The following is a 17524-nucleotide window of genomic DNA, read 5'->3' as shown; positions in this document are numbered from 1 at the left end:
AATGTGATGATTGCTGTAATTACTGCTACAGATGAGGTACTTTGGGAGCATGGTGGAGAGGAATGTTAAATTCTGACTTAAGACTTGTTATTTGAAACTGTGGCTGTTTTGAAATTGGGCTCAAAGAGTGATTTAAAATGTTATTAAGAGATTTAGAAGGAGAGTAATTTAAGGGGCACCATCGTTTTGGAAAATAAAGTAGGCTTTGGCAGGTGTGTGACTTAGCGTGCGTAGCAGGGTGATTATTCTAGTTGTGTAGTTTGGTTGTTTTGTATAGTGTTTGAGTGGGAAGCTGAATACGGACTTAATTCCTTTTTAAATATGGGGCATTTTCTTTATTTCTTTAAGTCTTTGAGCCAAAGTGATTTCATCACAGCTGTAAGTTTGGGCAGAAAATTGATGTCTTTAATTTTTTTAGCATGTAAAACATTAGATAATATAAAATGTATAGCCTTTCAGGAAAACTGCTTTTTGTATTTTTCCTCTTGCAGATAAGGCTCAGTTACTTGAAATAGCCAAAGCTAATGCAGCTGCCATGTGTGCTAAGGCTGGTGTTCCTTTACCACCAAACCTAAAGCCTGCACCTCCACCTACAATAGAAGAGAAAGTTGCTAAAAAGTCAGGAGGAGCTACTATAGAAGAACTAACTGAGGTAAGCTAGACAGAATTTGTTTTCATTCTTAAATGGATTACTCCAGTGATGTTGACTCTGGAGCGTGCCAAAAACCTGAATTGTGGGCTGAACTGATAATGGCTGGCACCGAGTGGCCAAAACCCGAAATACAGACGTGGCAGCGGCAGAAGCTCTGTTTAGCAGGCCATTATCCGGGATGGCTAAGCTCCGCTAGCTAAAAGTTACTTCCCATTACTTTTGCTTTCCAGTTTTAGAAGCCAAACTGACTGAGGAGTGGGACGGTTCGTTTGAATGGAGGAGGTGTTGAGTGAGCAACACGCAGAAGCTCGCCTACAGTTTCGTTTCCATTCACGACGCTGTTCACTGATCGCCACGAGTGTACTGCATATACGCAAAGACACAGACAATCTTCAGAAATGATCTTTTGCCACCGGAGCTTGGAAATTAATGAGAATAGCTGGCCATTGCCTGAAAGGAACTTCTTTCGCATCAACATTTCGGGTTTTGGCTGTTTGGTACCAGCCATTGGTGATAATGGCCGGCCATTATCAGTTCTTCCTGCGGTTCGGGTTTTGGCAGTAACATATATATTTTAAACACAATTATTTTTGTTTTTAAGAATTTGATCTTTTCAATTGAGGCTTTTTTTTTTTTTTTTTGTCCTTTGGCTTTGTTTTATTAAAATTTGTGTTTGTTTTTTTTTTTTTTGAGGACGCTGAAATATTGCTGCTAGGATCCAGAAATACCACACTGTTTCAGATATTGAAACTTGTTATTGGCTAGCCTTATGCCAGCCTGCCACTGTCAATATATTCTGTTCCCCTTGGTTACAAGCTTGATATACTCTGTGTTTTTGGCTAAATGAGCTTTTTATCCTATTAAAATATTTTCAATTGATAAGGGATATGATAAATTCTACTGCTTGTATAGAGACAAGTCCACCCAAATTTACTCTGACCTTTTTATAAAGCCAGATAATGGGAGTCTGTTCCTTTGCTTCTCAAGGAGGAATTGACTTTGCTTTATGTGTCAGACCTCATCATTGCACCCTCTCCATCATGCCTTATATTCCATCCTTGAGTTCTGTTCCTTTAGAGACTCAACCTATAAAACATTTATGGAAAGACATGCTATTATCTAGCCCAGTTGCAAGTGTTTCAAATTTTATTTAGCCATACATTTGGGGATTGCATAGTTTCTTAATATCTTTCCTTACTTAGATTTACTACAATATGAATTATAACTTTTTTTTTTAATGTTTAAGGACCTAGTGAAGGCTTCTATTGCTTGCTTATCAAATCCAAGCTCCTTATCCAAAACCTTATGAACACTTAGTGATTCCCTATATATTTTAGCCTCATCTTCAGCCCTCTTATCCCTTTTAATAAGTTTTCTCTCACCTCTTTACCACTACCTGACTATAGAGTGACTTTCTTTTCCTTTTCTCCTAATCCTTTTTCTTAACTATGAAAATCTGGCTTAGAACTTTCAAGGAATATTCCTTGATTATCAGATTCTGCCTGATTCTGTTCTCTCTTAAGCTTTTGTTCTTTGAGCACTTATGTACTCAGTTTGTATTATATCAGTTTGCACTTGTTAACTGTGTTGCTCTGTAAAAGCGTTCCTCAATTATCTCATGTGTATGTATTCCGTCTTTTGAACTAGATTGTAAGCTCCTTGAGAGCAGGGACCATGTCTTTTACTTTATTTTTTTGTATTCCCTGGACAGTGCCCAGTACAGTGCTCTGCACATAGTAGGTGCTCAATAAATGTTGTTAACTGACTGACCAGCTAGAGTGTGTTTAAATAAGTAGTGAGCTAAGTTACCCAGCTATAATCTATCATTAACCTTGTTTTACTTTTGAAAGTTGGTTTTATGTGGTTTTGAATTTAAGAAATTATGTGTTATTCTACATAAAGTGTAAGATTTATCTTCTGTTTGTTTTTACTTTTTAAGAAATGCAAACAGATTGCACAGAGTAAAGAAGATGATGATGTAATAGTGAATAAGCCGCATGTTTCGGATGAAGAGGAAGAAGAACCTCCTTTTTATCATCATCCCTTTAAACTCAGTGAACCCAAACCCATTTTTTTCAATCTGAATGTGAGTATTAATGTTTTTGAACTGGTGAAACAGCACAGCTTATAGAACTATTTAAGGAAAACTGAAATAATATTTAGTTTTTAATTTAGGTTAAATACTGTGGGAGAGTCATGTTCAGATTATGTTGAAAATCTGTTGAGTTTTAATTAAGAAAAACATTATGTTTTTAGATTGCTGCAGCAAAGCCAACTCCACCAAAAAGCCAGGTAACATTAACAAAAGAATTCCCTGTATCATCTGGATCTCAACATCGGAAAAAAGAAGCAGATAGTGTTTATGGAGAGTGGGTCCCTGTAGAGAAAAACGGTGAAGAAAACAAAGATGATGATAATGTTTTCAGCAGCAATTTGCCCTCTGAGGTAAGTAAGAGGACTATTATGTATTTTTCCTTTTATATACCTGAATCTGCATTTTATTGTTATTTTATATCTGATTTGGATTCTGTTTCACTCTTCTTAGGGCCGGGTTAAACGGCAGGGCCGGGTTAGACGACAGATGAAACAACCCGCAGCTTCTCATTTGACAGTAACTCGATGCAATTCACTTTGTGGAACCAAGCCACAAAGTGAAAAGCATCGAATTGCAGAGAACAGTGTTATCACATCCCTACCCAACATTGGGCCCTCCTTGCACTTGTGGGAAGGTAGCCCAAGGTACAACTATTTAGCTTCCCGTTTTGCTTCAAGGCTCTATAGCTCTAGATTTTGGTGGTAGCAAATTTATTGGGTGGAGGGATTTGAGTAGAGAGAGGCAGATCCTCAGGTTCAACACAAGAACTGGATTGGAAAAGGTCCCTGTAGGCTGATGTGAGCATCTCGGATACATAGCCTGTTGCCCTTTAAATAATGCTTTCTTACTATATTTTTCTGGGTTGTTTGTCAGATAGCCTTTAATTTTAATAATTTTCCCCTTTTGTGTGCTACCTTGGCCCTTTTGAATTCTTGTGTTTAACCTAACGCTCAGCCTTGGTATTCCATTTCCCTTCTCCTTCCCCTTTTTGCTACTATTAAAAGTTGGAGAAGTGGAATTCACACCTTGAAATTTCCAGGAGGCTATAGTTGTATCTTGTCAAAATGACGCAGTAATAATGCTAAGTGTCAAAACAGCCCCATTAAAATGCCGCCTGATTAAATAATGTGCTGCTAAATATAGTGCACATGAAAACAGCGAGACTGTATATATATGTAAATATATATATATATATCTGTATCTTTGTATGTATCTCTGTATCTGTACCTTTGCTGTATCTTTTAATAAACAGTTTACTTTTATTTAACTTGTTGTGCAAAATCACGCTTGGGGGATCTGGGAGGGTGGAGACTTACTAGGGGGGTGGGAGTTTTAAATGATACAGTAGACTAGTCATCACCTCTTGCCCTTGGTTTCCAAAACCCAGACATTCGTCCAAGGACTGGACTAGATATCTGATGCCCGTACAGTGTAGGGATTCTTCTCCAGTTCTTATCCTTGCCATTCTGGGATATGTGGATCCAGAGAGACCTGTACTCTTCACCTACAGGTTCCCCTTATTGGCCATATCATCATCATCCAGTAAACACCTCTGATAATACAAATAAACAAATTCTGTTTATAAAGTTAAAAGTGAACAGAACCCAAATCAGAAACTTTGGTAGTGTTTTTTCCCCTGAGCTATTCACAGGAGACATTGTTTTTTTTTGTTTGTTTGTTTTTGACCTGTGGCATTTGGAAAAGAGAGCACGTTCTGTACACATTGGACATAACTAGCCAGTGCAACTTACAGTCACTGGTGATATTTACATGAGATTCAACAACTGAAGCAAGGTACACCATCACCAGTGAAGGAGAGACAGATAACTTATTTGGACAATTTTTAGTGAAGCCAGTTGAGTAGTTCAGTTGCTGATTTCCAAATCAGGCTACTGCACATCTCAAGAGGGAAAGGTTAACTGACATTGATAACTGACTTGAATCTAGTAATAGCTGAGCATAAAGTAAGAGGGCTGAACTGACTGAGAAATTCTAATACACATGCTTTTAGTAATTTCTTAAACATTAAGCATTTAACAGAGTTAGGAAAAAACATAAGGAGACATTTATGTGAAAAAAATTTTCCAACGTGGTGAAGCCCTATAAATATTGCATAATTCCAAAAGATTTTCCTGGGAAAATAAGTGACTATAACTATTTAACTTGAGTGGAACATGGGAAGGATGCTTAGTGAATCCTGGTGATTATGGTTCTTGTTGATTAAGAGTTTATATATAAACGTGTGTGTGTATTATATATATATTACAGTATTTAGCCGTTTTCAGTCTTAACACTGAAACTGGTGGACGTTGTCTGTCATCAATAGTGGTTGTCAAATTTGAATGAAAAGTTGGGGGAATTCCTCCAAAGACATCTGGGAGGGGGTAGTAGGTGGGTATTAAGATTTTATAATAAAGGAGCCTTTTACTAAAGCAGGAGACAAAAAAAGTTCTATTCATGAAGCAGATTTCTCCTGTGGGGGAGATTATATACTATTGGTATTAAGCTAGTTTCTTAGACAATTAGACTAAAAAATATGTGTTAACTTTAATTTCAAGTAAAACAGTCCCAAAATTTTAGGAAGGGACAGAAATTTGCTTTTGTTTTCAGGTCTGTGTACTTTCACCTAGAAGTAATATTACCTTTAGAAATAACATCTAAAGGGTGTTCACTGTATGAAATGTTTAGTTCTAGTTATTTAGCTGTATCTTACAAATATATTAGTAAGATTAATGTTCTATATTCTAATGTTTGTAGAATACTATTGGTGACATTTATGGGAGCATTGAGTCTTGATTCCCTGTTGGGGTTGAAATAAAGATTTTATGTAGAAAAGGAAAGTTCTTTTTAAATGGTCAATATTTTAATTGAATAGTGCTTTGAATTTTTCTGTTATTTTTTTCATTTTAATAAATATAATTGGAATTTGTGGTTCTTTAGTTTTGAGCATAAAACATTCAGGCAAAGATCACAGATTTGATCTCAGCTTTGCTATATGATCCTTAATCCCACCAATTGTGCACATGAGTGCTCTTTGACATAAGTAAGAGTGAATAGACGTGGATGGATCAACATAAATCCGTATCTTATGGAAATACCAACTCATCACACTGTGGGCTCTGCTGCCATAGCATCGTCTTCCTACCCAGAAGCCAACCAGCGTCGTCCTCAGTAAAGAGTGACTGCAGAACCTTGATCATATCTGTGTGAATTTTGATTTATAAACAATGAAACCAAAAGTGTTGGAAAACAGTTTAAAACTTGTCCTTTGGGGGCATTAATTCTTGGTAATAAAGATAGCAAAGCCTTACGGGGTAGAGGATATAAGTGTAGTCTCTGGCATAAAATTTCCTTACTTCATGTCCCAGTGGAGCTAAAATTCCCTTATGGTTAGGAACTCTGTATTTTTGAGGTTTAAGAAAATTGAGTTCTTGTGGTAAAATGAAAATTTTAATTGAAAATGAAACACACAGGTTTTGGCAGTGCTAGAATGTGTTATGTACAGCTTTTTTATTCATTCTTCTCTAGATTCTCCCAGGTTATTAAAATGGAATTTTTTTACGATTTAATGTTTTATCTAATCCTCCAGTTACTGTAATTCATTTACATGTAATAAACTAAAAATTGCACTAGAGAATTTTATGTGAAATAATAAAAGACTCATAAATCAGTTTTTAAAACCAAGCCACTTAACTCCTGAAGCATTCTGTATTTAGTGTGGCTTTGTATATATAGTTGTCATTTACTTTGTATTTTATTAACTTTTGCTAAATATTTTAAATCATGTTTTGTATGCAGGCTAGGTGCTCTTTCTTTAACTCTCTTTACTTAAAAATTTCCTTTTACATCATCTGGAGATACCTGCAATTTCTTGTGTAGAAAGTAATTTGCTTTTTACAGGTACTATTTTTTCCTTACCTGAATGACCACCTTTTAATAATTCTCATTAGTTCTTTTATAGCCTTTCATTGACTTTTTAGGAATTATTTAAGACAATTGTTCTATTTATGTAAATAGTTGGGTTAACACAGGGGGAAGGTAAATTGACTTAGGATTTTTAAAATAAGGAAGATGAAGATGCACAGTTAATAACTTAGGTTGTGAAATGCCTATTACAGTGTCAGTTACATTTGTGTTTTATTAGTCCTGAGAACATTTTAGGTTACAGAAATAGTAATCTGCTCTGTTGCTGAAGTGGAGGGGTGAAATAACTTGGACAGGTTTTTATTGATGTGTGAACTGGAATAATAATTCAGGATACTCTTTTTATGTGGATTTCACCTTTTATAACAAGCCCTAGGGAGAAGGAAATAAAACATTTCCCCCCATCATGACGCCTAGAATATTACTACACATTACATAGAAGGTCTATTGTGTATTAGTGGAAATAAATTTGCTTTGCTGATAGCTTGATAATAGTGTTCTGCAGGGTTTAAGATAATCCCCCCCTCCCCCCACCCCCCGACTTTTTAGCATTCTAAAACTTTTAGCATCATTTTGGTTCCTTTCACACTTGACTGTTTTTGAGCAACATTAAGTTAAGGCTCAAACTCTGCTATGTATTATAGCCTGGTAGTGGTGGTATAGTTGTGTATGACTCTTAACGACTCCATGGACTACACATTGCCAGGCTCCTCTGTCCATGGAACTTCCTAGGCAAGAAGACAGCAGTGGGTTGGCATTTTCCTTCTCCAGTAGTTGTTATATGCTTTATATATACACATACAGATCCTATGCAGTCCAATACAATAGTCATTGAGCCACTGAGAAATCAGTTCTTTAATTGCACTAGGCACATTTCAAGTGCTCATTAGCTTTCACTGTAAAAGTTCTCTAGGACAGTGCTGTTCTAAAGGGTAGCTGTGATGTTTTATGAGTCTTTTAATACTGATTCAGAACTTTGGTCTAATCTTTGAATATTAATGTTTTGAGAATTATAGTTGGTTTTTTACTGCATATCCTGAGCTACCCTGGCAACTTGGATGTATGCTTTTTGATATAAACTCTTGAGGATTCATAAGAGATTAAGATAATCCTGATTGATCCTATTTTGGGTATGTTTCCTCACATTAAAAAATATGAATATGAAATTAATAGTCAAATTACTATTTGTTAATAAAGTTTTGACATGAACTTACAGCTCACTTGGTAAGCCTGTTGAAGAATAAATGAAGTTGTATTAGGAAAAAAACTAGTTGTAATTTTATCTAAATTTATATTAAATCTCAATGTTGCTATATTAAATAAATACTATTTAAATAAATAAAAGTTCCTTTCAGAGTGAGATGTGAATTTAACATAAAATACTGAGATTTGAATGAAGTTTCATCCTGAGGATAAATGATAAGGTATTTAGGTTACCTGCTTGCTTAATAAAGGTTAAAAGAGTAAAAAAAGTATGAAGATACAAAGTGTCTTCAGAAGGATGAAGTCACAGATAGGTATGTTAATTTGCTTTCCATTTGGGAAGAAGTGATTTTATTTTAGAAAAGTTGGAATTTTCAGAGCCATCTGAACTACATTTTTATGGCTAATTTACAGTTAGAAAATGAGGGATCAGAGCTTGGCTTGGTGGTGGGTAGGTACATTTTCCCTAGTTTCTCCTCTGAATTTCAACTTTTTAGAATTAAAACCTATTATTTATACCTGAATACCCATGCTTAGATTTGTAGACGAGTATGAAACCCACAGTAATTCTGGCAAAGTTAAAGAACAGTATTTCACACATATTTTATGGGCCTCCAAAAATTACTTCATCATCTTGCCTGACAGGTTTATGAAATATCTACATCTTACCTGACAGGTTTATGAAATATCTAAGGCCAAAAAAGAATGTGATTCTGATCTAAAATCTCTGGATTCCCACTTAAAAAGTCACAGCAGGTGATCACAGTTGTAATAGAAGTGAAAAGTGAGCTTACTGTGTTTTTTAGTGTTTCAGTCTGCCTTTACCTGTATATCCCCAGAAATATTCCAGTTAGTGTGGATAATTTACTAAGTTAACTAAGAAATTAGGATCTTTTATTAGATCTGTGAGCAGTCTGATTACAGAATGAATTCAGTTTAATTCTGCTTTCATTTTAAGATGACAGATATATAGAAACCTGTACTTTTTGGTACCTTGTGGAAGAAAATTTTAATTTTGCTAAAGGAATGATGCTAAGTGATTCAGCAAGATATGAATAGTGAAGGTAGGAAAAAGGAAGATTAGTAATCCTTATGCGTGAGATAGAATTATTCTCTAATAGTCATTTACTCTTAATTATATAGGTCTTATTTTTAAAAAGAAGTATTTCATATTCAACTATACAGTCAAATTACAGATTGCCTTAGTTTGGCTTTTTTAAAAATCTGTTAACTTATTTTAACTGACTTCCTTATATTTGTTACACCCATGCAGTTGCTACTAGTTATTCTTTTTATATGAATTTAGGAAAATCCTCACATGTCAGATAACTATTTTCCAAAAATGAATTTTCTTGGATGAGATATTAGAAAATATTAACCGGTTTAATAGTGTTAGAAGAAAAACAAGTATTAAGACTTGGTGAGTTGACACAAATCATCCTGAGCTCTTAATATTAGAACTGAAAAGCATCAAATACTTGATTTTTTTTCCTTCTATGGTTGAGCCTTCCACAAATTTGGTAAATAGGATATTTGGTCTAAAGATAATCCTTGAAGTTTTCCTGGATGTTCTGAAACTTCTTAAAAAGTTAAGTCGCATCTGCTTAGCATAAGCTTTTTACAGGTAGAACATGAGCACTGAAAAAGAGGACCTAAGGCATTTCAAACATACCTTAAGTGTTCCAATTTAATAATTGTGTACCCCCACAGAAATATTCTAACTTCAATCATCAGTGTACATATTAATGAGTTAAAAACCATGTATAATGAATATATTCTTTGAAGAAGCTGAGTTCCTTGTATCAGACTTAATGAACAACCACAAGTAGGTGAAAACATGCAGACATCAGTAAAGGAGCGGTGTTTGACATGGCAGTGGCTTTCTGCTCGCTTATTTAAGAGCCTTGCTTATTGCCTCTGAGGGCTGTGCTGAGAAGCAGGATGAAATGAAAACTCCAATAATTATTTCGTTAGTGAAGGCGAGAGATTTTTAAGTTCTTCATGAAACTTTCTCTGATTGTAGTTTGATGTAGTAGAAAATAAGAAAGCAGTTGGCTTTTGGATTGAGTTCATCTGCTGCCTGATACTTTGTAACTTACCTTAAACAATCCATATCTATTTTCCAAGGTTATTTTACCTTTTAGAGTCTTCTCCCTGCTTTACAAAATTATATATATACACATTTTTATATATTTGTATATACAGAATTTTATATACAACTGGTTTTTGACATGAAGCAACTAAAGACGTGAGCATTTTTCATAATTTAGGGAGTCTTTGGTTATTTGAGATAATTATCTATGTTTTCTTTCTTAGCCTGTGGACATCTCTACAGCAATGAGTGAACGGGCACTTGCTCAGAAAAGACTCAGCGAGAATGCATTTGACCTTGAAGCTATGAGCATGTTAAATCGTGCTCAGGAACGGGTATGTAGTGGTTTTAGTATCTAAATGATAATTTCACTAACTAGAGGGTTGTGACATAAGTAAACTCTGTGGCATGCTGGTGACATGTAGGTCTTTGAAAAATCATTTATCTAGCAAGCTTTCTTTACATGAAAGTGATTTGGGGCTTGATTATTAGTAAATGTTGTGTACTATGGGGCAGGAACTATTTGAGAGAATAAAAATAGAAAAAATTACCTGCCCTCATAGAGTTTGTAATCAAATATATAAAAATAATAGCTAAGTGCCCGTAATAGCCTTTTGAGACATTTGAGTTTGCATTTAGAAATAGTGACTTTAGTGAGGCTCAAGGTCACAAAATTAGTAGGGGAACTGGGATCTGAACCTAGACAGTCTGAATCCAGTCTGTGTTTTTAACAGTGGACAGCTGCTCCATACATTCTCTTTCTATGGTAAATATATGGGGACAGTAAGTACATGTTCAGACAAGTGGAAAATACCGCCTGACAGTTGGTTCCAAATGTTCAGTAAATATACTTTGAATGAACGACAACTAATTCTTTAACCATCACAGTGTTTGAGTGACCAGTCTCCTATATTATGTTTTAAGCATGTATCTTGAATTCATTTTTGATTTATAACACCTCAGAGAAAGTAATTAAAAACTGAGGCTATCAACGTGTATTATCCTGTGTTTATGAGACACGTAAGGAGGGTAAGGATCTATTACCATGTGAACAGTTTCTGTATGTTTTCATGCATCTCTGTGATATTTTGAAGAATAAGTATCACAGCCATGCTTTTCAGTTGTTAGATATATATTTTAAATTTTGTTGTTATTAATGGGATCCACTGAACGGTTACTGAACTGCTTTGGAATGTTTAAGAAAACAGTTTTTAAAAGATGTATGTGAATTCAGTATATGTATTTTTTAAAGTTAAATATTTAAGTCTGATATTTAGTCTTTGTGGGAACCAAATAAACCATTTCATTTAGAGAATTAATACCAGTGGCATTAACTAGAAAGGTAATTTTACTTAATTGACCATTTTTTCTTCAGATTGATGCCTGGGCTCAGCTGAACTCTATTCCCGGCCAGTTCACAGGAAGTACAGGAGTGCAGGTTTTGACACAAGAACAGTTGGCCAATACTGGTGCCCAAGCCTGGATTAAAAAGGTACACAACATATGCACATACAAAAGTGTCCGTGTACAAAGTTAAAATTTTTAAGAAAATGTTTTATTAAAAATGCACAAAGAAGCCAGTGAATTTAACTAAAGTTCATGAGTAAATTTGCTATGCGTATATACTCCAGGATGGACACTGAAGATGGATCGATCCCTGAGACAATGGCTAATGTATAAATACGGCTTAAGAGCCACTCAGTTTATATCCTGCTGCTCCTGGGTTTTGTGGGGGTGGTTTTTAAACTGTGTTTTGAATGCTAACAGTGTATCTCAGCGGCTGTTCAGAATATTCTACAGTTCCTGTTGGACAACTGATCTTACGATTTCAAAGCAGTGGTTCTCAGATTTTTTCTCATCATGGGATACTTTATTACAGGTTCATTTTTGGTGAATCACTGCCCCCAAGAATCTTCTGCCACTTGGTTTTCCATTCCTTTATTCCTTTGCCCTTCTTTCCCCTTTGCTTAGTGCCCGTCCCTCCTGTAAGCGCCCTTGGCCCCTAGTCCTCACTCCTATTGCAACCTCCAGCCCCAGGTCCATGTGGTTATCCGCTCTCGGTTACAGCAAGTGGTTGGGAGCCCCTGTCAGTGCTGCATGTGGTGGTCTTGCCAGGGGACTAGAAGGATGGAGGGGGGATGGCTGAAGTGTGGGGTGGGCGGTGCTGAAGGGTGGCGAAATTGGCTGGGATGTGGGTGGAGATGACTTATCTGTGGACCACCATTTAGGCCCTGGTGGCCTCTGGTGATCCACAGGTTCAGTTTGAGAACTACTGATTCCGTGAAAAAACAGGATATGTAAGACGTAAATGCAAGGGAGAGGACGGACGCCTCGTGCTGTGAAGATGTAGGTGCTCCTGGTTTCAGATTCCTGCAGTGAGACGAGTGAACTCCACCTACGGCTGCCTCATTGTTGGGGGAGTCTTAGGTGGTTACCAAGGGCTTTCTGAAGAAACGGGTTCTGGCGAAGGGATGTGGCTTGGTTGGATGGGTGATGGGAAACTTTGTTTCAGGAGTATTGGCAGCATAGCAGTGCTGAAACAGGGAGGCTGCCTGGTCTAACGGATTGGGAAGGTTTCTTAGTCGCGCTGTACTCCGACTCCTGTTGTGATCGTGGCAAGTAATGACTTGGAATTTCAGTTTCCAAGTGCCTTCTTAACTGCCTCGCGGGGTGCTGATCGATGTCATGTCATGGGTATTAGAAAACTGCTGAGTGCCAGTGAATGAGCTGATTTGTCTGAAAAATCAGATTTTTGGTTGCTTTGGACCTTTTAATCTCATAACATTTCTTTTTTCAATTTTGATAGCATTATCTCTGGTGATCTTATTAACAAATTAATATAAAGCATACCCTTACTTTGCCTGCCCCCCCTTTTTTGGAGCGGCAGAATAGTTTCACTGATATGTATGATACACTGTGGGTACATAGTCAGATTGGTTAAAAAATGATAGTAGCTTACTAGGGTTGGTGTTGGAAAAAAAAAGATGAAAATTAGCAAAATTAATTTTGGACTAATTACAGTATTTAAAATATGAAAGTGATCGATGTAGTGCTTGAAAAATGGCTTTCATCTCTTTGGGAATAATTATAAATGTACATAAATGTCTAACAATTTTAATTTAATACTATCTAATGGTGAAGCTGAATACTCCATATTTCAGAAAGTTACACTTGAAGCTTTTATGGGTGTTTAGGCACATAATAATTAAATAGTCATGTACACTACTAGGTAGAAACTTAAGAATGTGATTCCATTGCAAAGTGCTGGTCTTCATTTGTACATTGAAGTTCTCATAGATATATATTGCTGAAGACTTCTAAACATCACATAACTTTTTAAAATGATTAAATTGGGTTTGTCATAAACTTTCCTTTTTCTTTTTGATTGCTAGTCCTTGTAGACAGACAGTTGGCAGATTTTAAATGATTTACATCATTTAAAATGTAGCTGTAAATCATATTTGATAAGTTACCACAAAATAAAGATGTGTTCATTCATCACACCAAATTTTTGAATAATTACATAAAGTGATTTCAGGAAACTTCTGTTTGTGTGTTGCTGAAAAATACATGCTGCTAATATCAATTAAGGCAGGAATATTTTACTCAGAAAAATGAGCAAACACATGGACAAAGTCATTAGGCAACTATAATATTCATTTTTGTGGTCAAATATCACAAACTACTTGTTTCATTTAGAAAACTTTTTCAAACATTCATTCATACGGTGTTCCTTGCCTTGCTGTAGGGCAACACCCTCTTAATGTTGAGGACTACAGGGAATGCCGGCATTCTCCATATTCTTTTAGTTTGCTGCAGTATACTCTTAAATGAAAAGGAATGAGTTTTATTAGTAGTAAGAAAAAATTCCAATGGTTATTGATTTGAAAGAACCTTTATTTTCTGAAATGATTTGGGCATGACCTGATGAATATTGTTTACTATTGTAGTCTTACTAGATTAATTAGCTTTTTGTTGAACTGTATATACACCCTGGTGTAAAGAAACATTTGAAGATAATAGCGAATGGAAACAAAATCGGAAACCTGCGTTATTTGGGGATTTGTGTTATACTCTGCACAGTTGCCCTTTTTTTTAGGAGTGTTTCCTGGAAAAGAGGGGCGGATGAACCTGAAAGTAAGTAAAAGTCATTGTAGGTGTGTAGAAACAAGGCAGTTGGTCCCCAAGCATCAGCTAACTTTTCTCTCTATACATCAACACTGCATGGCCTGCACCACGTCAGGAACTGAACCAGGGCTATGTTTGTACCTCCACAGCTGCCTCCTTCCATCAGAGCACCGTGTTGAGCTTAATGTCTGGTCACGTACCGTTGGCATGTCATACCATTGGCACGTTTCCTCCCCAGCTTATAATTAAATAGCTGGGGAGGGGGGGGAAGTACACAGTTTTACTACTGTGTAAAACCAAAATTAAAAATTTAGTAGTAACTTATCAGTAGAGGAAGTGATTATACTGTGTCCAGAGCTTCCAAAATATTTGACTCCCTCTGTTGATAAGTTAAATGACTTTTGCTTACATTTGCTAGAGAATGTAAATGTAAAATACTTAATAACAAGGGGAAACAAGACATGATTTGGAGATTATATTTTAAATGTTTAGAAAATGACCATAAAGATCAACAGTAGAATTCAGTCGTTTATTACATATACATGGATGCCCTTTAAAAAGAGGCATCACTTACTTCTTAATGGTGTGAAAACAATTGACTGTTGACCATGCTAATTATATAGTCTTGTGCATCCTATGACATTAAGTGGTTTGCTGCTTTGATGGAAATTATGGTTCAGTGGGTTGGATACAAGAGAGATGATTGTTCACAGAATAACCTGTGAACTTTCACCCCTCTGTATGGAAACTTGTTTCAGGGCCAAATCCTTGTAGCTGTCTTCTTGCCCCGGTCAGTGCCAGCCCTACTATTCACAACACTGCTGCTACCGAGGCCTAGGTATGTAAACATTTAAGGAGTTTTTTAAAAGTCTTTTAACATCAAGCTAGGTTTTAAAAGAATTCAAATTCAGTTTGGTTTAATTACAGGGTATTGTATGTGTTATCTTTTTGCTTCATAGGGATTTTCTAAGTAAAATATTTATACTTATGGTAGATTGGGGGAAAAAGCTTTGGATGATAACAGTATGCTGCTTCAGTGTTCAAACTATTTCTAAATGATTGCTGGGCTTTATTCATTAACTAGGTACACCTGGGACAATTAATATTATTGACTGTTTTAACATTGCCTTCTTTTTATTTTGCAAGCTAAGAAGAGATACCAGTGAACCTAAATAGTGGACGAAAACAGGAGTGTTCTATTTTTTTTTTTTTTTTTTTGGAGGGGGGCACAAGGGCCACTGTTTTAAAACTGCCATTTGACTTATTTGACTTTTAAAATACTGTTATGTTTATATGAAAATAATTAGAACATGCACACTACAGTATGTATATAAGTATAGAAGCATTTAATTGCTATAACAGATCTAGAAGTAAAGTAAGCTTTCTTTCTTTAAAAAGTTACACTGAGTTTGTAGTCAAATTCTAACTATAAAATGGGGATATTTTACCTTTCTTTCTTTGGATAGGATCAGTTCTTAAGAGCAGCCCCAGTAACTGGAGGGATGGGAGCCGTTTTGATGAGAAAAATGGGCTGGAAAGAAGGAGAAGGATTAGGAAAAAACAAAGAAGGAAATAAGGAACCTATCCTAGTTGATTTTAAGACAGATCGAAAAGGTAAGATTTTTTATTTTTTGTAGAATGTTTATTATACCTCCTTTAACATTTAGGGTTTCATTACTATTATAAATTCATAAGTTCTTCTGATGTCAGGGATCTGGAACTGGGGGCACTTCTTACAGTACATATACAGTTAGGAAAAAAATATTTAACCCATTTTGAAAGCTTTGTACACATAGTAGGTGGAGACACTAATTTGAGGGTAAAAGGCAGCCTTTGTTAATGTGTAATACATGATAGGCTTTTAATTAGATTTCATATTTAGAAAGTATGTTGTCATTTTGTTCTATATTGGAGTGAATTTATTATAATATTGTTACTCAAAAATAGACTAGAAATAATACAATCCTATAATATAGTACTAGTACAAACATTAATTTAGAAAGAGAAATTGAATGTCACTGACATTGTACTGCTTTTATACAGGCTGAATAGATTCTTTGTTAACGGAGGGTAGTTTATTGGTAGAAAGCATCTGTGGGTACACTGCATAATTCTAGGGAATAGTCCTTTGGAATTGTGCGGCATGGCCTAGTTTTGGGAAAGCATAGTGGCAGAATTTGTGAAGAATTCTCCCTAGGCTAAATGGAAAGCATAGATTTTAGATAGTAATATAGCTTTTGGAAAGGGAGGCCGAGGCTGGCGTCTCTTCAGTACATCTCACATTTGAAGTCAGAAAGGACTTGTTTGCTGGAAAAAGAAATGGAGAGAGCCTTTTCAACTTTTCCCACTTTGTTTTGGCCTAAAGTCCTTGAATTTGGGGGAGCATACTTAAACTGAGCATCATTTTTTAAGGGATGAGAAACCTTTAGAAATCACTTGCAAATAGCCACTATTTTTTTTTGCCACTAGTTTTTAAACAGATCTAGAGCAGTTAATTATGGCAATTTATATATGTATTCACATATTGTTTTTCTGAACATTTTATACAGTTTCCAATAAGATAAATGAAGTTTGGATATATGTATAGAAATGTCAAAACAGATTTGTATAGAAATGAAGAGTAGTGAGTGTCTGGTTGAATATTCTGTTTGAGGGCATGGATTGAGGTTAAGGTTCCTACAGAGGGAGTAGTTGTTTTGCCATATTATAATTTTAAATGTTTTGAAATTTATTCATTGATTGTTGATCTTTTTTTTAAGGTCTTGTTGCAGTAGGGGAAAGAGCACAAAAGAGGTCCGGAAATTTCTCTGCTGCAATGAAAGATCTATCAGGTGAGAGTATGATTTTGAATTTCCTCTTGTCCCACCCTCCCCCTTGAATTCATAATTTGTTGCCACAGATGTAAGATAATTGTTTATTTTTCTCTGCAGGCAAACATCCTGTGTCTGCCTTGATGGAAATCTGTAATAAGAGAAGGTGGCAACCACCTGAATTTCTCTTGGTCCATGATAGTGGCCCTGATCATCGCAAACATTTTCTCTTTAGGGTAAATATGAATTTTTGCATTAATTGTATACATTGGTTAATTTGATAGCTTAATGTTAGAGGGTGAGGGATCAGCATTCTGTGATCACAGGGTTAATGTTTGTGGGCTGGGAGTGTGAATATGTGTGGGTAGAGTGGTAGAAGTTTTAAACATTTAAGTATGCTTCCCTAGTTTTTCAATATTGGAGGGAAAGATGTGGGCACAATCTGGTTAACAATTTGTTGACCTTTTCTAGTGGAACATGGGGAATTAAGTCGTTTTTAATCAGGTTTTTTCTTTCCCTTCAATGTGGAGACCTGCTTTTAAATTTGCAGTCCCTTTTCCCAAATGATTTGCTTCTTTTGGGTTGAGATTAATTAGACTCACATAGTATGGGTTTTGTAT

At 35.7% G+C, this 17524-nt stretch overlaps 1 protein-coding gene across 5 annotated transcripts in view; it reads left to right on the top strand.

Annotated features, from left to right (window-relative positions):
- The window catches only part of SON (SON DNA and RNA binding protein), a 30324-nt gene that overhangs the window by 11576 nt on the left and 1224 nt on the right, over positions 1–17524 (top strand). For 2 of the 5 annotated variants that reach the window (XM_043448773.1, XM_043448774.1), the window contains exons 4-11: positions 492–652; positions 2592–2738; positions 2909–3097; positions 10191–10301; positions 11342–11458; positions 15561–15708; positions 16854–16925; positions 17025–17140. In XM_043448773.1, coding sequence (XP_043304708.1) covers positions 492–652; positions 2592–2738; positions 2909–3097; positions 10191–10301; positions 11342–11458; positions 15561–15708; positions 16854–16925; positions 17025–17140 — 1061 coding nt within the window. Of the gene's footprint in view, positions 1–491; positions 653–882; positions 2419–2591; positions 2739–2908; positions 3098–3197; positions 4015–10190; positions 10302–11341; positions 11459–14852; positions 14933–15560; positions 15709–16853; positions 16926–17024; positions 17141–17524 lie in introns of those variants that run through there. The other 3 variants (XM_043448775.1, XM_043448776.1, XM_043448777.1) reach the window with 3 other exon arrangements.

This window comes from Cervus canadensis, chromosome 27 (assembly GCF_019320065.1).
Source record: "Cervus canadensis isolate Bull #8, Minnesota chromosome 27, ASM1932006v1, whole genome shotgun sequence".
In the NCBI taxonomy this organism is placed as follows: Eukaryota; Metazoa; Chordata; class Mammalia; order Artiodactyla; family Cervidae; genus Cervus; species Cervus canadensis.
This window is presented reverse-complemented; position numbering and strand designations above follow the sequence as displayed.